This window comes from Rhineura floridana, chromosome 11 (genome assembly GCF_030035675.1).
Source record: "Rhineura floridana isolate rRhiFlo1 chromosome 11, rRhiFlo1.hap2, whole genome shotgun sequence".
Lineage (NCBI taxonomy): Eukaryota > Metazoa > Chordata > Lepidosauria > Squamata > Rhineuridae > Rhineura > Rhineura floridana.
Genome location: NC_084490.1, coordinates 71,663,451 through 71,686,704, shown reverse-complemented (window position 1 = coordinate 71,686,704; position 23,254 = coordinate 71,663,451). Strand labels below are relative to the sequence as shown.

Sequence of the window (23,254 nt, the reverse complement as noted above, 5' to 3'; positions counted from 1 at the left end):
AGATCAGCGCATATTCAGGCAGCGATAAAAATGCTCCTATGAGAGCTTCCAATTTAAAAAGACATTTACAGCCCTTTCCAGGGTTGTGGAGTCAGAGTCGTGGAGTCGGAAGCAATTTTGGGTGGAGTTGGACAGTAGAAAAATAGAGGAGCCAGAGTCAAAGGTTTGGCGTACCGACTCCACAGCCCTGCTTTGGAGTGTAATCTATGCAAGCCACAGAGCAGCATGACTTTGTCACAGCAAACCACAACCCAGGGACTGCATTGCTCCATTTTGTAGCACAATGGCATTAGGTCTTCCAGCTTTACTTGGCTGTTGTGAACAGCTTGATTGGAATAAAGTAGCATGTTTGCTTGCTAGTCAGACAACGATGATCATACACCTGTCCCCCATTTATTTCTGTAGATTATTAAAAGACAGAACAGCACAAACCCTAGTTATAATTGGAGATCTGGTCCCAGAGGTTAATCCTGGAGACTAACTGCATTCTATTGGGGTGTGTTTTTGGGGGAGGAGGTTCCCCTCATGCCTTAAGTCAGCTGGTGAATCTTTTACTATGGGAGGCCTCTTACTATGGGACTCATTCCCTCCAGTTATTTATATTTTTGTCTTAAAAAAACCTCTTTCTATGCTACTTTGAGGATCCATAGTTTGTTCCTTTGTGCGCAATCCACTTTCTTTCCCTTTTAAAAATGGTCAGAATCCTAAGGCCCATGTTTTTCCATTCCTTCTTTCCTACTGTAGCACTATGTCTCCCTCGCTCTCTAACTTCCAATGTATTTTAGCATGTAATGTTTTTATTTGGTACATGAGCCTTGAATGCTGATTGGATTTTATGTTTTTCTAATACAACCCAAACCCTAGTGGCCAGGGGAGGGGGGAAGCATTTCCTTTTACATGCTGCTATACAACATGAACAAAGTCTTGGTTCGCCAGCCTCTCCCTCACCACATACGTCCCCTCCCTTCTTTTCAAGGCTGAATGGCCAAGATGAAAGGAAGTGTCTACTCACGCCAAGTCACTGAAGTCTGAGAAGACATACATGTGTCTAAAACTGTCAATAGCAATAACAGGACAATCTGCTGGAGTCTTCTGAATGTGGAGGAGCGGATGTCTGAACTTATCACAATCAGCATGTAAAAAGTTGATTGTACCTTGAAATTCAGAAGCAAACTTTAGGTTTGTTTAAAATGTAAAATATGAAACACAGGTAAGTCACATAAATAACACTAAATAGATCTTTAGATAATGGCTGTACAAAAAGTGTTGGTAAAGACATTTCAATGCGGCATACACAACATACCAATTATAAAATAACTCCTTTGTAAATTTGTTAGTTAACTTTGTGCTACTATAAAGGGGATCAATTTCCTACACAAGCAGAAAGCACGCAAACGGCCTGTAGGCGGCCCATATGAGAGGACTGCACACATCCCTACTGCTTGTATACATGTGCTGGGAAGACGTGGAAAATGGCTTGAAGTGGCCTGCATAATATATTTAAACAGCCAGCTTCTCAGTAATTTGTTCTAGAAACACTTCCACATTTTTGTGGGAGTCATACTTAAGTGTCCCATCCAAACCCATTCTCTATTTTGGATGGAGAATTGTAAAAATTTGCTCTGTAACAGAGACTAGCATTACTATGACCTCTCTTTAGAGGAGCAATGATTCTTTCAATACATGTTGCAATTACTTTCCTCCTCCATTTTAAGCTCCTTTTTTAAAAATGCCCTGTGGATGATACCCAGTATTAGTCAGACTCAGAGTAGGCCCACTGAAATCAATGGACTTATTTCAATTGATCTACTCTGAGTTGAACTTAGATGGATATCACCCTGCATGTTTATCAATACGATAATCACACCTCCCACTTCATTAGCCTCATTTTTTTTAACATCTAGCCATTTTGCAATTTCAAATGTTACTGTAGTTCTATTCCCATTTAGACTCAAAACCTAGCAAGTTAGCCAACTCCAACAGCAGCACATCACAGGTTCTCTACATATTTGGTTTGATTTTTAAAGATCCCAGAGCCCATTCCCCAAATGTAAAGAACAGCCCTATACTGTTGAGTACATAGCCCTAATGACACATGCAGAGCATGCTGCACAGGAATACAATGGTATGTACTGAAATGGTACACTATAGACCAATCTTCCACAACCTGGTGCCCTCCAGATCATTTGGACTACAACTCCCACCAGGCCAAGCTAGTAGAATCGTGCTCAAAATATTTGGAGGCACCAGGTTGCAGAAGGCTGCCATAGATGTTACAATCAGATCCTGCTTGCAGGCTTCTCATAGGCATCTGGTTGGTCACTGAGACAACAGAATGCTGGTCTCATCTGACTTTGGTAAGATCCAGCAAGGCTCTTCTTATGATCATCAACATATTTACTTTACTTAGAAGTAACTGAATACAGCAAGACATGTAATTGTAGTCTAATTACTTCAGTGGTTGTAACAAACTAGCCATGCTAAGGTATTAAGAATACAAGACTCTAGAGCAGGGCTGGGGAAGCTTTGGCCCTTTAGATTTTGTTGGACAACTCCCATCAGCCTCAGCCAGCATGGCCAACGGTCAGGGATGATGGTAGTTGTAGTTCAATAAGATCTGGAGGGCTACCGATTCCCCTGGCCTGCTCTAGAGATCCTCTTCCACACAGAGGGAAAAATAAAATAAAATTCTGATTAATATAATTTGCTGGATTCAGACATTCAATAAAATGCAAGATGCAAGAAACAACACACACCTACCCTTTTCACTTATTAACTGTCGTGCAACTTCCTGCTGGAACTTCTCTAAACTCTCTGTATCCTCTTTCATATGAAAGAGTATAAGAAAAGGAAGGCCCTCTTCTGTCAATTCCTATGTAGAAAGAGAGGAAAAATAGACAAAGGGTAATTTCAGTTTTCTAACACATTTTAGAGCTGTCAAGGTACAAGACATAATTGACTATACAGATGAGCTTGTAAACAAATCAATCTGAACTTTTTTTAAAGCAAAAAACAAACAATGTTTTCAGGAGCTGTGTGTTTATATACTTCTAATGGGGAAATTATATTACCATATGTAAGCCAGAAACTAGCAGGTTCAGGGTATAAACCAGGGGTGGAGAACCTACGGCCCTCCAGATGTTGCTGAACTACAACTCCCATCAACTCCAGCAAGCATGGGCAGTGGGCAGGGATGATGGGAGTTGCAGTTCAGCAACATCTGGAGGGCCAAAGGTTGCCCACACCTGGTATAAATATTTGACCAACTAAGAAAAGGCATCCCTTGTTAGAAACAGAAGAGTAACATTTTACTTGCTCCACTAGTTAAGTCTTTGTTCTGAACAGGATAAAAGTAGTTGTGAGCAATTGGTTCAAAACCCCAGGAGGCAGCAAAAACCATACATTAGCTGATTTTTACAGATTCATTTACTGAATCTTGCTATGCCTGGATAGTTGTGAATTGCTTAAAAAATACCCATGAGTCTTTTCGATACTAATATATAGAAATAAGTAGAGAGGGCAATATTCAGATATCCAACTACATCACACAAATATTGGATATCAGCCAGAAGCAATAGGAATACCACAGAACACTGTTAATATGATCTTTTTCATAAATGTATCTTTATTTGTTTTTCCAAGATACAACAAACAGCAAGCAGTGACAAACAACACATACAACAAAAACAATTGCCTGGTATTATGTTTGAGTTTATAATAAAAAAGAAATGGGATACAGTTCTGTTGGAAACAGTATGAGCCCTGTGAACTGGATTCAACAGACTGAGAAGAAAACCTCTTGAAGTAGTGAATGTGCCGGTCACCTTTGAACCACGTCCTTACAGAATGATGCATGTGTATCATGAGGCCTGCAGTTGCATTACCCACTATTTACTACTGTTAGAAGTGGCCACCATATACCTTCAGGGGTATTCTTCTTTAAAGTCCCTCTGTTGAATCTACACTGTTGCGCTAACCTCTCCATAAGAGCTTAATACCACTCTTCCACCAGCCTTCTATAAGTGAACACAGAGTTAATGCACCAATGCTGGGCTATTTCCATCTTTGCTGCTGCCATCAGAAAGAGAATAAGTTTTTTGAGTTACTTGCTGCATATGGTCAGGGACTATAGGCAATAATGCTAGCTCAGGGTAGGGGGCAGAATTTAAGTTAATATGGCCAAATCCTCCTGGAAAACTCTAGTCTAGAAGGCCTCACAACCAGACACATCCACCACATGTGATAGTACATCCCCCAGCCATGGCTACCCTTCCAACAATTGGACAATAACTCCAGGGCACTCCTATTCAGCTTTGCCAGTGTGCAATATTAACAGAGTATTAATTTTAACATGGATTTCATCACCTGAGCTGACAAAAAGTGAAGGGGGTGCCTCTTTCATCGCCCATTCCATTGTGACAAATCAATTTGCTTATTTAAATCACTCCCAGAGTGCTTTCTGGCTTGCTTTCAACCCACCATGTGCTGAAATCATACTGTTTAAATTGCTTCTAGAACCAAACCAGATGTTTTCATAAACTGTAAACTGCATGAAGGCTCCTGTACATGCAAAGTATATTGTGCTAAATGAATTCCAATTAACTGCAGTCAAGTCGGCCTCACCTCCTCCAGCCTAGCGTTGAACAGATCCGCAGACAGGAGTGCCCTGTTTGAGAACAGATCAAGTCCCTTTTCTTCTGAGTCTTTAAATTGCATATACTTAGTCAGGTCTTTTGTAGATGCTCCAAGACGGGAATAAGAGATGAATCAGAGGAAGCCAGCACTTTGGGCTACCTTTCCCATATCACAAGAGCAGCTCTATACTATGAGTTCTTCACATTTTGCAATCCAGCTGTCGTCAGCTTGAGGAATGGAAGAGCCTTGTCAGATGGTTGCATCAAGGGCGCTTCCATGCCCATCCAAGCTAGATCATAGTTGCCTGTGACCATATGTATCAATTGTTTTAAATTACAGGCATCGTAGTACAACTGCAGCATTAGGATCCTCAAGCCCCCATCAGTTGGCAGTCTATACAGCATGTTTTTGTTCACACCGGCTTTTTTGTTGTTGTTGATAAATCAGTTTATTAATTTCTGAAAGTGTTTGTTTCTGCCTGCTGTACCAGAATAGGAAGCATTTGGAATAAGTTTAGGAATCTGAGCAAGATAGCCATTTTCACTGCAGCCACCTTGCCCAGCCACATTAAATTAAGCTTGTTTCATGCCCGCAATTCCCTTTTTTACCTTTTTAACCAGGGGACCATAGTTCCATTTCTTGATTTGGTCTTTGGGGAGAACTACCCCCAGATATTTAATAATACTTGGCTGCAGGTGCAGGGCGATATCATGGGCTAGCCGCTGCTGTGCCTCCAGCAGAGTTGACAAACAAAGCAGAGCAGAATTTGGGTAATTCACCTCCAGACCTGACCTGAAACAGTGTGAAAATCATTTAGTAAGGATTTTAGCTCAGGTATCGCCATAGCTGGGTTCCAAAGCAATAAAAGAACATCGTCTGCAAACAGATTAATGTACAGCTCACCTCCCATCTCCATACCTTGTATACTGAGGCCCGGTCTTATCCTAATGGCCAGGGCTTTGATGGTTAAGAGTAACAGGAGAGGCGAGAGGAGGCACCCCTGGCAGGTTCCTCTCTTCAGAGTCATGGGACACCACACCACTGATTCTCAACTACCACCACAGCCTCAGAGTAAATGCTGCAAAGCACACTCATAAATGTGTTATCTATATTTAAGTGACTGAGGACCCCAAGTACGGAAGGCCACTCAACCTGATCCAAAGCTCTGTATATGTCTAGGGAGACTAATGCCACCAGTTCTTGTTTGGCTCCACAGTAATGCATGACATTCAAGACCCTCTGAATTGAGACGGCAACCTGTCTACGAGGGACAAACTGCTGCTGATCTTTAGCCACATATTGCCCTATCACCCAACCCAGCCGGTTAGCTAACACTACAGATAGAATTTCTGCATCCTGGCTGATGACCCAAGCTGACTGTGATCCCTCCCCAGTTTGTCCAAGACAATGAACCTTGAAGTCTTCCATGAGGGTGGCATGGCACCTCCATCCATGATTGTGTTATAATATAACACAATCCAATATAGGAGCAAGAGAATCTTGAAAGGCTTTATAGAACTCTCCCTCAAAACTGCGTAGTCCTGGAGTTTTTCCATTTTTTAGGTTTTTTATTACTGCCAGAACCTCTTCAGTCATGATATACGTATCAAGAGATTGCCATGACTGTTGCTTAAAATTTTAAGGCGATAATCTTTTAAAAACTCTGCAATAAATGTTGGGTCCAGGTTGTCAGTGCTGTGCAGGTATTCATAGTAATCTGCAAATTTTAAAAATTACCCGTGGCGTAACAAGAAGAACTTGCAGGGTTAATAATATGGGCAATATGGTTGCTTTCTCTAGCTACAAGCCTGGTATTTTTATGATTGAACTCACAGTAGCTGTGGCTGGTATAGATCATCATGTTGCTAACATAATCTATATTTAACTCAGCTAACTTACTGAGCTTAGGCAGCAGTCTGTGAAGAGTACATAGCCTACCAGTAGTCCTGTGCTCCCACTCCAGATCCTCTATTTCTGCAACAATATCCCTCTCGATTCCAATTTATGGCATTTGAGAGTGGAAGCTTCCATTATGTACTGCCCCCCGAGCACCAATTTGAATGCATCCCAAACATTTAGACAGGATCTGTATCTGGGGACACATTTTCAGCAAAATAGTTATACCTTCCTACAACCTATTCCAGTAGGCTGGATGGAAAGCGCTAAGTGAAAATGTTGTAGCAGACATCTGTATAGTCGCTGTGACAGAAGAATGATTGGACATTGAGATCACACCTATTGCACATCCGCTGTCTGATAATGGGATACCAGGATTTGATCCATCTCAGAGTACGAGTTGTGCTGAGATGAGAAACAGGTGCAATGTCTTGTGTGTGGATGCTTGCAGTGCCAGGCACCTACCAAATGAAATTCAGTTAACAAGTGTGGAAGCAGCATGGAGCTCAGGGACCACTTGGAGGAATGCTCACTTCTATACAAGCATTTATTCATTACACTGTTCAACCCCCCGCACCCCCCAGATCACCTGGCTCTGTTTGAATCCCTCTAGCACTTCCAGTGCCTCCCTCAGAAAGCTTTCTTGCCCCATGTTAGGGGCATAAAGGGAGCCCAAAGTTATACAATTACCCTTTATTTTGCCTTTAAGCAAACATAGCTACCTCTAGTCACTCACGGTATCATCAATCAAGATGGGACATTTTATTGCCAAGATGATGGAGACGTCTCTGGCTTTAGAAGATCCAAAGGAACAAAACTGTTCTCCCAACCTGTGTCTCCACATCACTTTTGCCAAGCCAAATTCTGATGTATCTTCTGCAGAAAGATCACATCTGGGCTTTTTTCCTTGAAAAGTGCAGTCACTCTGGAGTGCTTCACTTCAACGCCTATACCTTTCATGTTCAAAGTGAGGGCTTTCAGCTTAGCCACCACTGAGACCAGAAATATGAAGTGATTTGTGCAACTGCTTCTAGAACTGATTCAAGCCTTGCAACCAGACAGAGGATCAAAACTTGGGAGAAAGTGGGGGGAAATCAAAACAGAAAAACCAATTGAACTTTTCCCTGCAGTAGGAGACAACTGTGTTGTCCCATGGGGGCATAGCCACATTTACAGCAAACATGTGGGTAAACTCCAGGGGCCAACCACGTAGGGTCAGATGTCACAATACCTTTATATCTGATCCCACAACAGGCATGCGGAAAACTACAAAAACTGAGCAAATGCAGGACTTGATCAGTCTGGCAATAGATTTGTCGAAAGCAGATCACATCGATAGGTTTCATTAGGAAGTCAGTCCGAGTCGTTACAGAGATCCCTGCACCATAGGTTCTCTTTCTCACATCTCACTGAGTGATCCTCTTGAATTGAGTGCAGCCTAGATTGGGCTTTCCCTTTTCCTAAGCAGGATCTCTAACACCATCTTCAGACTCTGCCTCTGGGTTCCTTAGACTATCTGGCAAATCAGTATGCAGCATTTTAAGTAACTTCTTAGCTTCCATAAGAGAGACAGCTGATAGTATTTTGTTCTTATGCCTGACTACCAGTTTAAAAGGGAAACGCCAAAGGTAGGGATTCCTGCCGGCTCCAAAGCCTCTGTGACTGGTTTAAGATTGCTCCTGTTTTAGCGTTGCTAAGTAGATATCTTGGTATACTTGTACTTCAGTGAGCCTGCTGTGCAGCGAGTGAAAATTACGAAGCACTGTATAGATTTCTTCATTAACCTAGAGCTTGTCAAATCTGAGAACCAGTTCTCTCACACCACTGTCATTTTGAGCCCTGGGTCCGGGGGCCCTGTAAATTTTGTTTGGGGTGAGTTCCACTTCTTTAAATCCCTAAGCCACTGTATAATAAAACCTGAAAAGTGGGCTCTCAGAGGAAAGAGACATGTCAGTGCACTTTAAATCATTTTGCAAAGATCTTGCAAGGGATCTGCAGGCAGCTTTGGACCCACCTGATCACAAACTGACAGCTTTAAAAAAGAAGATCTCTGAGGTGGCAAAGACAGCTAGTGAGAACCTGGTTTTAAGCGTTCATAATGGGTCACAGATTAAGAAGCTGAAAGTGACAACCAGGGACCTGTAACTGTGCCTTGAGGAACAGGAAAAAAAATCCGTAAGCACATATTTGTCTTAGAAGGGTTCCAGAGGGAGAGGAGGGGAGGAACCTGACACTTTCACACCTTCTACTGCTTTGGCCCTTTGTGCCATATCTGTGTCTTCACCACTTCACAGGTCAGAATCTTCCGATTGTTTCACCTCAAGCATACTTAATTTTGGGTTTTTTTTGCTGCCTCCTACTCGATGCCGATTGCATTCCTGAATCTATGCCACCATTGCAGGCAGTTTAGAGAATGTTGTCCATCTTGATTAACTTAAAAGGCCTGTGTGAATTGGAAGGGAAAAGACTACGTAGCCATCTTGCTCAGCAGCAAGCCACGCCCCCAATTAATATGATTTTTTTAAAAAGGAAACATGCATGAAGTAGGGGAGATGGGGGGAAAAACAAGAGGTGTTAACTATCTTCTCCCTAACATGAACAAATTTGAGTACTTTTGAATATAAATGTCCAAAAATGAAAGTTGTCCTTGAAGCCGGACCATCGCTAAATGGTAACGATGCAAACAGTTCCATATTCAAACTTGGCATTTTCAGTTAGAAGGATCTCAGACAGGACAGCTAAGAAATACTTCTACCTAAGGCTTTAGATAGCTGCTACTAGATTGCAGGCTAGGCCAACAATGAAGTAATATGAAAAAATTTAGTTCTTGGAAGAGTTTAACCTAAAATACATCCAAATTCATTTCAACTTTCAAACACGCAGAAATATCAAAGTTTGGAAGTGCTCAAGTTGTATAGATATGGGAAGTCCCGAGAGCTTGAAGAACAAATATTACTAGGAAAAAAGCCCATTTGTACCCAGGATTGAAAGCAGTTGGTTAAGCAAACAGGAACAAGAGTAGCAAGAGCAGTTACAGAATTATGCACACAATTAAAATAAGTGGTTTCTAAGGTTCAGAATTTGACTGCCCTGTGAGAAAAGTACACTGAAAAGTCAATATTAAGTTCTAAAAGGGCTAAATACCAGGCACCTTTCACATAGTGAAATGCAAATGAAGAATAAAAAACGCTGACATGATTAACAAAAGGTTGCAAGGAATATGTATAGCAGCTTTCCTCTTGTTATGCAAACTTAGTTTTCTATAATGCACACAAAAGATTCAAATAACTTCTAGGGTTTTTATTTTGCAAGAGCAAAATACCCGTGCTTCTGATTTGAGCCACGTTATCCTCAAGTGAAATAACCAAAATCTGATGAAACACTGAAGTGAGAAGGCTGAGCCATATGCGACATTTTCTAAATCAAAGTTTAAAGCATACCTCATCTATTTAGACGATAGCTACAGGAGTGTAGGCAAAAAAAGTACATGTAACACTCTCAATACAAGGCACAGTGTTCACATTTGCAATAAACCGGCAATAGGAAACTAACGAACATATGATACTCAACACAAAAAATTGCAAACAGGTGTACAAGTGACAAAACGATTGCAGAGGGACCTCCAAGGACTTAAAATCTGCAATCTTATGTACACACATTTAGAAATAAACATAACTGAACTCAAACAGGAGTATGTGCATAGAATTCACTGGATCAGGCCCATCAACTGCAAGCTTCCCCATTCATTGTCTACAGACAATTGCTTGGAGACGTGCTAAAGCAGCAAATGTGTGGATTCATCTTTGTCACTAGAAGCACCGGTGTCCTCTCTTACCAGCTTAGGCCAGAACACTAACTATGACCTTAATTTGGAGGGAGCCTGGCTACTTAACATTTACATTACTGTAATGCATTGTACGTGAAGCTGTCATTGAAAATTGTCTAGAAACTGCAGTGAGAACAGAATATGGGGCAAGAGTACGAACTGGGGCCTAGGAAATATGAGCACATTATGTCAGTACTTTATAATGGTCACAGACTCCCAGTGTTATTCTCGGCTCAATTCAAAATGCCGTGTTTGACCACTAAAACCCTTAGTGGCTTGGGGCTACAGTATCTGAAGCATATTTTTCTTCTATGTACCTGCCCCAACCATGAGATGTGGTCGGTGGCTGCTACAAGAGAGGGCTATAAGAAGGGGCCTTCTTAATAGTGTCCCCTCCCAGTCTAGAGAATGTCTTCACTAAACAGGCCCCACTGGTACCTTTTTTGATTACCGTATGGCAGCAGGCAAAGCTAGACTTTAACCTGCTCCTTTCCCGTTTTTAAATTCTGTCATTTTTAATGTGGTTTTACTCTGATATTTTAAGAATGGTTTTGCCTTTTGCTACTTTTTTTGTTGGCTTTTATTTTATTTTCCTTTGTATGACATCCAAATAGCAATAGCTATTAGGCACCTTAAGTAAATTAAATTAAAGTTTGGGGTAGCCTGCACTTTACCTACCTTCATTGCGGGAGGAAAAATCACTTATTCTTACCTTTCATGTCCTAATGTTTACTGGATGACAATGCAGGGAGGGATATTTGGCAGATGTAAAATACCTAATAGCTATATTCCCTCTCCAAGCCAATACTTTTAATAATAATAGGAGGAAGGGCGTATTGTAAAATCAATAAATAAAACAATAAATTTTGTTGTTGTTGTCCACCTCTCACCTGGAATGTGGGTCCTGAGGCAGAATACATAGATTTAAAAATACAAAGCATACATAAAATCAGTCAGAAATTTAAAAATACAAAACATACGAAGATCCATACATACACAAATCCAGAAAATCCTGAAGATCCTCATGTTAGCACATTTGCTGCAACCTCAGAAAACACCTTTGATAACCATATGCTCTTATGGGTAGCGTATGTAATATAGTCTATTCAAACAGAAGCCATTACACTGTCCAAACAACCCTTTCTCTAATTTAAGAACATGTAAGACTTTGGGAATTTACAGGTAAAAAGTATGAAACAAAGTAAATTATGGGCATTTGACAGCTGGTTTCGGGAGGCCCAAGCAGTAATCAGAGTTTATCGTTTAAATATCTAGAAAGATGGAAGAATCAGGCACTTCTTACCTCTCCATTCTCAAATGTAATTTCACGAACAAGAGGAACACATTTGTCTTGAGTCCATGCATAAGCCAAGTCAAAATTGGTCAAAGAACCCAAGTAAACCATATCTGGAGCATTTTCCTGTTAAGAAATGTCCCCCCCCCAAATTATCAGTAAGCAAACAACAAGAAAAAAATACCATTAAAATGTAATGGTGAGCTATGCTTTATTCTGTAATGTTTTGTGATGAGGATACCACAGAAGACAGCACCTTGAGGCAAGCGCTCCCTGCTCCTGCCATAGAGCGTAGCAGCAGCATGTTGCGAGGCTCCCCACACCCTGCCAGCAGCCAGTGGCACCAATTAGGGGGCATGGAAACTCACAGCATGAGACTGCGATATTGCATGTAGAGAATGGCTAGATGTCACACCTAGAAGGGAGAGAGCTCTCCACAGGATGCTGTTTTCAGAAGCATTTTGGAAAGCTTGCCTCTTTAAAAACGTACTAAACACAGATAACTTTTTTTATGTAACAAAATTTATATACCACTTGACTGTAAAGACCTTTAAGTGGTTTATAAAAAAAAATTAACATTAAAAAACTGTATTTAAAACAATAAAAAACAGCTACTAACTAAAAAATTACAACAGATCAACATTGATGTGTCTGGATAGGCTTGCCTAACCAAAAAAAGTTTTAATACAATGTTAATTACTCAGATTTCCTAGCTCTCTATAGAATTAAACACACATGTGTTTTATTATGACTTTCAACTCTAAGGGACACTCCCCTACCAAGGCAGCTATGGACGTGTACTGTAGTTCAGAAATACCATGTCAAAGTTCTAAATCCGAAAGTGCTACAAGGAAGAAAGAATATGGTTAGGCCTTTTGTGAACTTTAAGACGTCAGATTTGTAAATCTTCAGTTCTGCAGCACACAGTACTGTGTGTGTTTTTAAATGGCTTAACGAAAAGTCAAGGGGAGCTTGTCGCTAATACAGCTGTACAATCTCATTTTATAGAGGCAGAGAAGTTTTGAACACACTAAAAGCTTGCCACACATTCAATCTTTTTTTTATTGAGGAATTCCAGAATTACTTCACAATCTTAACTGTTGTGTGGGAGTCGTCTTTGGAAGTTTCAACTGTTAATACTCAGGAATGTCCTGATGAATAGGTATGTTTTTAAGCAACTGGTGGAACATCATTGCCAGAGGTGCCTGCCATATCTTTAGTGACATATCTACGTGCATACTGTTGGGGTAACAGACATAATTCAGTTGGGAGCACATGGAGAAACTCCCGGTTTCAATTCTGGGCATCTCCACAGCCAGGAGAGGTAAAAAATACCTCTGGCTTAAGTTCCTAGAACGCTCCATCTTTCATATGTTCTGATTGGCAGCAAGTACCAAATATAATATTAGGACTATATATGATTTGGGTTAGCTACTTTTAAAGCTACTTCATCAAACAGAAGGATAAGGGATAGAAAAATATTTAAACTCACCCCTGGTGGCTTGTAGATCACGTTGTCACCACTAAATCGTTCGGGTTTGGAAACAGACCTAAGACAAGTAATTGCAATTTATCTTATTATTAATCAGTGGATTAAAGCTAATATTCTGCAAATAATACAATAGTATTTGAGCTACCCAGATATATTTTTGCATTTTTTAAAAACAAATCTTACCCAAATGCAGCAAGGAAGACACAGTCGTCATGCAAAATATTTGCTACTCTTTCAAAGGTCCTGTAATTATTAGAGTCTTTGTGTTCGAAGTATCCAATAATATTTCTTTTACTATGCTGTAACAAAAAAAAACACCACATATACCTAGGGCACTCTTTTCTGAATTTCCATTTAATTTTCAGTCCTTGAGCCAGGGGAAAAAGATGCCAATTTATGACTAAATGGAGTGTTAGCATTACCAAAAGGAAAGCAGGGGTTATGAATATATAATGAACATTTCAGTAAATATCAAGTCCCTCTTTGTTGAAAAATGGATTACATGTCTAAAGTTAAAATGCAATATTTTATGACATTATCAAGAAAGCCATAAAAACAAGACACTAAGGGCTGGCTTGTATGTTCAGCCATGGTTCTGTGCTAGAACAAACCTGAGCAAAGCTTATCACTCTCCCTTCCTTCTCCTACACAGCCAGATGAAGGATTTCTGCAGGATTTAGTTTCATTTTCAACAAACACTGGTTTAGCATTATGTATGAACCAGAGAATGTGGTTTATAACAAAATTTGTCATCTTAAGTAACCCAACTTCAAAACATGGGTTATGAAGCTGCCTTCTTTAACTAACTAGAGTTTGTTTAACCAATCAGAGTTCATTTTAACACAATCTTTGGGTTCTCTGTAATGTTAAGGCAGGATTTTGTGAAAGTGAAACTAAATCGTAGCATTTCTTTTCAAGGTTCTGGGGGGAAAAAGAGAAGAGCACACACACAAGACTTTGCTTGGGCTTGTTCTAGCTCACACATATAGTGTTCAACCATGGTTTAGCATTACATGCAAATGCGGCTTAATTCCACAACCATACAGCATTTGTGAAACAGTTTTCACTTAATAAGAAAACAGATAGATCTTCCCAAGTGACAAATATGCATTTCCCAAGTTATACATAGTTATTTAATATACCACAATCAGAGAGAAAGACTCACATCAAGAGAGTTAATTTCTTCCAAGCTGAGTATTTCTCGAATAGGATTGCTTTTCTGTTGTCGGATATAATCTGCTATGGCTGTCACTGACCTCTGACCCCGATACTCTCTCTTCATCATCATTCCATTCCGGAACAACTTTAGAGTTGGATATTTGCTTATCCTGTACCTTTGAGCTATGTCAGCTGAAAAACAATTAAAAAACATTTGAAAATATGCAAATTCAAATGTTTAGAGTAAGCAGTCTTTTCATACACACTCAGGTTTGAAACTGAATCAATAACTCTACTTCCCCCTTCTTGTAAGAGGGATCATGAGAGCAACAGTTAAGGTTGTATTTTTAAAACCATGTGCTTCCAGAATATGGGCCTGTTAGACTTCAAATTACTTTTTGTATATAGGGTTTCTTTTAATTATTGGGGCCATTTCGGACCCTAGATTTGCACATAACTGATAGCGCTGGGCATAATTTAGCAGTTTATTTTCCTAAGTTGAGCTGCAACTGTAAGAGGTTGTGAATTCCTTATCTACCTTTTATGCCCTTATTCTGAAAACTTGCACATTATGTCCTCTTATCCAAATTTTTTATCCAACCACTACAAGGTTGTTATTGCAAGGATATAGCATCAGAACTGAATGCTACGTATGCAGAGTGTTGAACTTATGCTTTCTTTTTTGTCAGCCCTGGACACGATAATTAGGCAAAGTATGCTAGAATGTATATGCAAAGAGGAGAGAACTGAACGAAATGCTTCCATAAGGTGACAAAACTATGAAGGATAAGTCATTTCATTTAAAGGAAGCAGAAAACATTGTGAGATGGTGCTTAGACATATATGTTCATAGGGCACTTATAAATGGTTTTTGGAAGATTTCATACGTATATTTATTTTCTTACACTTATACCCTACCTTTCTTTCATCAAGGAACCCAAGGCGGCATACACATGGTTCCCCCGGTGGTCTCCCATCCAGGCACTGACCACACCCAGACTTGCTTAGCTTCAGCAAGGTGGTGGCCTCACGTGCCTTCTGACCATACCCTGGGACATACAGCTTATACGAAAGAGCGCCAAGTCCACTCTAGCAAAAGCTCTAGGAGTCATGACTGCCAATAATACTCAGTATACCTACCACATCTGAGAGAACACACGCTGTTGATGGAGGAGTACTCTTTCACCTTATTTCATGAACAAAAGAGGGAATATATGAGGATGTTCTGGACCTTACAATAAGCAGCACTATGGAAATGTCACTGTTTTTGATGGGTACTGTAGTGCCAGTATTAAAGCTACAGATCTTCCACACTATACAAAGAAACATCAGTGAAGTTTGTTGAGAAGTCAGTAGTGACTTTGAGCAAATGACCCTTCCTCCTAACACAGGAAAACAAACAGTGCTTTTTGGTCCTGCGTGGGAGGTACCTAAATAACAGTAGTCACACTGCGATTCATGTCAAAGATGATGCTAATATACACTCATTGTGGAAAAAGTATTCCAATTAACATTAACTGGACTTTTGGCAGTTATTGCTAATGATACAAGCATACTGGCCCTTCCCTTGTATCAGGAAGTTTTCCCCAAACACATCTCTTGCCCCACACCTGACGTCATTATGCAACACCAGTTGGGCAGCAGGTGAGGATATGACTGTCAGCTAACAATTAGGAGCCTTAAAGTGCACTCCTAATTGTTCCTTGGCAAGCTGATCAGCAATGACAGCAAGCCCACTGGGGAAATCCATAGCACAGCCAATTTCTGCCCAAAGCAGTGCTTGCTATAAGCACACTTATTCTTTGCATTGCTGGCTTGAATTCAAGCAGGCAATGCAAAGGATCTTCCTCTGCAGTTGCAGCTTAAGCCATGTCTGCAAAGGAAAAAAACCTTTTGGGTCATTGTGACATGAGGCGATTGAGAACAAGACAGCCCCTCCTACATATTAAAATGACATATGGGTACCTTAGGATCCAACCATCGAGCCCACTCCTTATCCAGCAGCTTCCCTTGGACAGGTGAAACATGGCCTGCTGCCACCACCACAGGTATGCAGTCATTGCTGGTCTTAAGGATACAATCTGTGCTCCCTGTGGGCAATTGATCTGTACTCATGAGCGGGATTCACCTGAGCAGTGCCACTAGACTTCAATAACTTTCACCCCACCATCAAGCCAAGTCTAGACCAGTCCACCTAAGAGGTTCAGGTTCTGGACACTACTGTCCAACTACAAAATGGACATTTATTTATTTATTATTTAATTTGTATCCCGCCCTTCCAGCAGTGCCAATTTATATAGCAAGGGTGGGGAACTCTTTTCAGCCTGAAGACCATATCCCCATCTAGGTAACCTTCTAGGGGCCACATGCCAGTGGTGTGCAGGGCCAGAGACAAAAGTGGGCAGAACAATATACTATAGCCTAGTTTATAGAGTGCCCCCTCCTTTATCCTCCATCCAGATAAGCAGTATCAGAGTTCAAAGACACATTCCAGCCAGGAAAAAATACTTGAGAAGGGTGTGAAGTTGAGACAGTGAGGAGTGTAGCTGGTGAGGGGATGTGACCTGGAGAAAAGCCCCAAGGGTCAAACAGAAAGACCTGGAGGGCAACATTAGCCCCCGGAGCATGAGGTTGTCCCCATCATACAGGAAATAAACTTTCATGCTTCCAGCTCCACTCAGAACACTCCCCAAAAGCCACTGTCTACAAAAGCCAAGCCCTATGTTACAAACACAACTCCATTTATTCAGATTCGTCAGAATAAGACTCACAACATAAGAATTTACAACAGACCTTCCTCGAACTAAAATACCCACCCCAAAGAAGTGGTGGAAAAAAAGAGAAAAAGATACTTCCCTCTCACAGTCCTTCAACCTAAAACTCACCAGCAACAGGTCACATAACAGAGTTAAGACACAGCGACCAGCTGCTGTGGCACATCCAGATGCTAACTCTGTCTCCATGTCTACTCTGGCAACACAGATGATCAGGGGACTGGAAGCAAAGCCCTATCAGGAGAGACTGAAAGAACTGGGCATATTTAGCCTGGAGAAGCGAAGATTGAGGGGAGATAGGATAGCACTCTTCAAGTACATGAAAGGTTGCCACACAGAGGAGAGCTGCGATCTCTTCTCGATCGTCCCAGAGTGCAGGACACGGAATAATGGGCTCAAGTTGCAGGAAGCCAGATTTCAGCTGAACATCAAGAAAAACTTCCTAATTGTTAGAGCAGTACAACAGTGGAACGAATTACTTATGGAGGTGGTCGTGGGCTCCCTAACACTGGAGGCATTCAAGAGGCAGTTGTACAACCTTCTGTCAGGTTTACTTTAAGTAGGATTCTTGCATTTGACAGGGGGTTGGACTCAATGGTCTTATAGGTCCCTTCCAACTCTACTATTCTATGATTCTGTACTGTAACAGGACATCAGGTTTGCTCATCTTCCAATACGATATATGCCATCATATGCCAACAATGCCAGCAAGCTACACAGGAGAAACAGGCCAACCTTCACACAAAAGACAAAGCAGAATCAAATCTGACATGAAAAAAGGCAATTTTAAATGCTAGTGGAGGAACACTTCAACCTCCCAGGGCACTAAGTGATCTTAGCGTGGTCATCTTGGAGCAAAGGAGTTTCAAAGGGAGACTGTAATATGAATCTGCTGGAATACAACATATCAAGAGGTTCAATCTCTTGTAGACTGAACTGAAACAAAGGATTTTTAACACAATGTATATTAAATGGCTTATCAATGCCAGGATGTCTGCGTTACCAATACCCATTTTGTAAAACTGCTTCTATTACTTATCGCTGTCTATGCTTTTCTGTATCTAGCTCATATTGCACCGCTACATAATGTTTTAAACAGCCACTTGTAATTTTCAGCCATCAGCAACTAGATTCCATAAATTCAGGGGAGGAAGCACACGATCTTGTTGCCTGCTCTTGATTGTTTAATCACTGTTAAGAGAACCCTTCCATTATATCTGCGGCATCAAATAAAAGACCATCTTTAATATTTTTCACCCCATATTACAGCAAAACCCCAACATCATATTAACTAAGAAGCAGAATGTATTTAATTCCAGGTAACCTCATCAACTAAAATTGGATCCTACCAATCAAGTACAGCCTCAATACCCTACTCTTTACACTAACCATTTTTTCACCCTTTTTAAAAAGCATGGTGAAACAGATCTTCAGAATTTTTTAAATCGCATCAGGACTCTACACATCCTCCAACAACAAATCTTGATATTGGTTGTGAGAAAAGGTAAAATGACATTTTGCCATTAGGCATCAAACATTGTGCAGGACATCAATAATTCTTTTTAATTAGCTGGGCCTCAAAGACTACGAGGATGGAGCTGCTAGGGCCCACAGCGGGCTTAAGCATCAGTGCATCAAACAGAAGATAGCTATGCTAGCCTGACCACTGTGAATGGAGTTAAGAATGGGAAATTAACTACTTCTGCTTCCTACAGAGATTGCAGTTTCACAAGGAGAATGCTATTTGCATTGCAAATATCTCTCCCCAATTAGCAGTAAAGGCCAAATGTATGCTGTACTCAGAAACCAAAAACCACAGAGAAGAGTCCTGGTATTAAAAAACACACCTACGATTAAGGGAAAGAGAAGAGGGACCAAGGAATTCTTAGTTCAGGATCTTTACAGTATGTAATGCTATACTGTAAACACAGAAGGTCACATGAGCTGGGATTAGTTTATCAGTTTAATTGGCAACTCATTATGTGGCTCTATTTGCTGTACTGTGGCTGTGTCAACCATATCGACTACTGGCATAATCGGGCATAATGAATGGTTTCTGATGCGTGTTTATGATTCACAGGTAGTAGTAGACCTGTGTGTTGCAAGAAAGGTGGATTTTTAAAATGTAAGTTTGTAAATGTATATATTTTATAAATATAAAATATTTTTAATTAAAAATATCCTGGTTTAAAAGCCAAATGCAATACAAACAAATTAAAACTAACACTTGGTTTGCAAGATACATTTAATTTAAGAAACCTCATGAAAAATTTCCTTCCCCCGCCTGTGATGCCCAAAAAGCCTCTCCTAAAGGGAGGGGGATACTGGGTGGAGAAGGGGATGGGACTTTTTCCTTCTGTAAACTTTCTTTAAAAAACCAAGCTAACTTATCTTAGCATCCAAGCTATTGTCTCTGAATCATGACCACACTGTGCTAGGAATGCTTTTCTATGTAAAAGAGAACCATATATTTTCTCCCATGATGTGAGGCTATGCATTATACATGACATAATAAATCCTGCATGATTTATCTCCTCATCTGGCAACATGTCTAAAGCAGCAAAATCATTCAGACATACAGCAGGCTGCCTCCTTTGTAGGTGGGTACTTTGGTTTCTTAGAGACCTTTAATTTCTTACAGCACTGTTCAGAGATTACCATTCTAGATACATGCACATTGGGTGCATGTCCCTAGGCAGGTATCACAGAGGGAAATATATTTCTGTATATATCTTTCTAATTTTACATCAAGTAGGGTGTACACAGATCTACTCTTCCCAGTGCAAGGTACCCCTGCATTTTATTTTATTTTTTTTAAAAATGCATCTTGCAGGAGAATGCAATTCCAAGCTTTAAAAAATTGGGTTGAATAATGAAACATCTTCGGAGTAAGTCTCAAGACTTGAATTTGCTCAAGAAGACATTTAAACTGGTAACAGGTGAATTTAAAAAAGGATTACTCACAGTGCTGATCACAATCTACTCTGGCAAACACAACCTGATTATTATCTGGAAAATCCTCCTTAATGACATTGGAAGCTTCTTCAAAGATAGGATGCAGCATTTGACTAAAGCGACACCTGTTGAAAGAGAACGCAAAAAAAAAAAAAAAGAGAAAAGAGAAAGTCTAATTACTGAAAATAAAATATTTGAGATTATGAGGCATTAGAATTCATTTCATCTGCAGCGCTATTTGAAGCATTAATTCTACTATTTATTAAGATAGCAGATTTCTCTGTAAGGATGTATGAATGAACTGGGGAGAGAACACAGGATCTCCCTAGCCTTACCACTATTCATCATTTCTTCCCACAGTGAGGGAGCAGGAGATTTCAAGGGTCTAACCCAATTGGACATGCTTGTGGTCTGTATTGTGCACTAATAAAATATACCTAGCAGACGTTTAAAACCAGAATTGAGGAACTGTATTTATATGCTTTGTTATTAAACAATACTTTATTTTTTATTAAAGTCACTTTGAATGCACATATTTGTGTAGAAAAGTGACTAAGAAAATTTAATAAATACATTTTACATTGCCTAATTTCTGTCTGAGCCTTTCCATTGCAAAAAAGTTAGAAGCAGACCACTTTCTGGAGGTACAGAGCATGCTGATGATACAGAATTGGGGGGCACAGCTAATAACGTGGAAGACAAACAAAATTCAAAGGGACCTTGATAGGCTGGAGCATTGGGCTGAAAACAACAGAATGAAATTCAGCAGGGATAAATGCAAAGTTCTACACTTAGGAAAAAGAAACCAAATGCACAGTTACAAGATGGGGGATACTTGGCTCAGCAATACGACATGCGAGAAGGATCTTGGAATTTGTCATTGATCACAAGCTGAATATGAACCAACAGTGCCATGTGGCTGCAAAAAAGGCAAATGCTATTTTAAGCTGCATTAACAGAAGTATAGTTTCCAAATCATGTGACGTATTAGTTCCCTTCTATTCAGCACTGGTCAGGCCTCATCTTGAGTACTGCATCCAGTTCTGGTCTCCACACTTCAAGAAGGATGCAGACAAACTGGAACACGTTCAGAGGAGGGCAACAAGGATGATCAGCGGACTGGAAACAAAGTCCTATAAGGAGAGACTGAAAGAACTGGGCATGCTTAGCCTGGAGAAGAGAAGACTGAGGGAGATATGATAGCACTCTTCAAGTACTTGAAAGGTTGCCACACAGAGGAGGGCCGGGATCTCTTCTCGACTGTCCCAGAGTGCAGGACAAGAAATAATGGGCTCATGTTGCAGGAAGCTAGATTTCGACTGAATATCAGGAAAAACGTCCTAACTGTTAGAGCCATACGACAATGGAACCAATTACCTAGAGGGGTAGTGGGCTCTCCGACACTAGAGGCATTCAAGAGGCAGCTGGACAGCCATCTGTCGGGAATGCTTTGATTTGGATTCCTGCATTGAGCAGGGGGTTGGACTTGATGGCCTTATAGGCCCCTTCCAACTCTACTATTCTACGATTCTGTTTTCAATGTTAGTAAAAGTGTGTGAAGAAAATGTAGAAATACTTACCAATCAGCATAAAAGTTCACTAAAGCAACATCTGCATTATCTAAAAGAAAGAGGCATTTTATTTCTAAATGTTGTGACAGTACAGCACAAAATCAAGGCCTAACTGGGAAACACACACACACAGTGCAGGAAAGAAAAAGCGCAAATATCTTAACATTCGAGTTCCCAGAAGGGCAAGGGGAGATTGCAATAGGCGGGATTTGAACATATCTGATCTCATGAAAAGTTTGAGCTAGTTTAAGTAACAGAACCTGAATTACTAGGGTAACTTTCTTCCCTGTTTATTCAGTCTAAAAAGTCTTTCACCAGCAGGCGGCTTTTTTGCTGGAGAGTGTGATCTATGCCGATAAGGCACTTTTCATTAGCCAATGCAAGCCCCATTAATGGAATGGCAAGATTGAACCATAAACGTTTGGCCATGATATGTGCCGTTTTTCTTCCTATATCAGGTGATAGTCTTATTGGCAAGTCTTAAAACTAACAGCATCCCTAATCCAGGTGATCCATTTGCCCCCCAATTTTTTCCCTATTACTGAGCTGGTTCCTCTCAGGATCTTACATTATTTCCCTGCTTTTCAGCATCTTTCATTTTGACTCCCAGAACTAGTCTACTAGCTAAGAGTACAACAGAAAGTCCAAATCCCACCTCAGCTATGAAATAGCTTGCGGGTCCTGCTTGCTTGCGGGTCCTGCTTGCGGGCTTCCCCCAGGCACCTGGTTGGCCACTGTGAGAACAGGATGCTGGACTAGATGGGCCACTGGCCTGATCCAGCAGGCTCTTCTTATGTTCTTATGAAATTCATTTAAGAAGGCTGCGTAAAGCATCAGCCCCCACCCAGCAGCAATATGAATTTAATACTAACCCAACTCTGTAAAGCTGTTGTAAGTAAAGTAGGTTAAATACTCTAGAAGTATTTATTATTTCTCAGACCTCTTATTATAACTGATATTTTCTTCCTTTTTTGTGAACATCAAGGATCTGTATTTATCTGCATTTCAGTCCAAACAGCAAGCAGTGAGCTACAGAATCAATATGCATTTAGAAAAGTAACAGGAGATAAGAAGCCCATCGTTTTTAATAAATATGTATTTAATTCAAATATGTATATATTTGTGTGTGTATCTATGTCTATCTATATCTGTATACACCCCCCTACCATATACATGATAAAGTAAGTATTGAATCTGCACATTTTTACACACAAAACCAAACTTAAACTTGGAGACTAAGGCTGCAATTGCATATACTTAGCAGAAAATAAACATTAAGCTCAGTGCTTACTTCTGAATAGACATACGTAAGATTGCAGTGTAGCAATGTTTTACTTTTAAAATTGTATTATGGAAGCTTCCTCATCCTTCTCTAGAGTTCTAGAGTTCCAAAGACAAAAGCAGCTTTTTAATTATTTTTAAGTGTCACTGCTGAGCTTAATTTAGGATTACGGCAATAGCTGTGTTTAGATGACATCTTGTTCTGTATCAGGGCTGGTGAACCTCTGGCCTGCGGTGCCAAACTTGGCCCACCAGGTTGTTTTGGGGAAGCCACATCCACCCATTCTACACCTAATGTCATACGTGATGGCAGATGTAGGGTGGGACTTCAGAAGTGGGCTTCCGATTGCTCCTTTGCTGGAACAAGATGCC

At 40.4% G+C, this 23,254-nt stretch overlaps 1 protein-coding gene across 2 annotated transcripts in view; it reads right to left on the bottom strand.

Moving 5' to 3' along the window:
• Positions 1 to 23,254, bottom strand: part of ERP44 (endoplasmic reticulum protein 44) — a 47,257-nt gene that overhangs the window by 6,726 nt on the left and 17,277 nt on the right. For both annotated transcript variants that reach the window (XM_061589726.1, XM_061589727.1), the window contains exons 3-10: positions 21,611 to 21,650; positions 20,040 to 20,155; positions 14,309 to 14,493; positions 13,327 to 13,442; positions 13,144 to 13,201; positions 11,661 to 11,777; positions 2,761 to 2,872; positions 1,013 to 1,154 (exon numbers count right to left, since the gene is read on the bottom strand). In XM_061589726.1, coding sequence (XP_061445710.1) covers positions 1,013 to 1,154; positions 2,761 to 2,872; positions 11,661 to 11,777; positions 13,144 to 13,201; positions 13,327 to 13,442; positions 14,309 to 14,493; positions 20,040 to 20,155; positions 21,611 to 21,650 — 886 coding nt within the window. The remainder of the gene's footprint in view (positions 1 to 1,012; positions 1,155 to 2,760; positions 2,873 to 11,660; positions 11,778 to 13,143; positions 13,202 to 13,326; positions 13,443 to 14,308; positions 14,494 to 20,039; positions 20,156 to 21,610; positions 21,651 to 23,254) is intronic.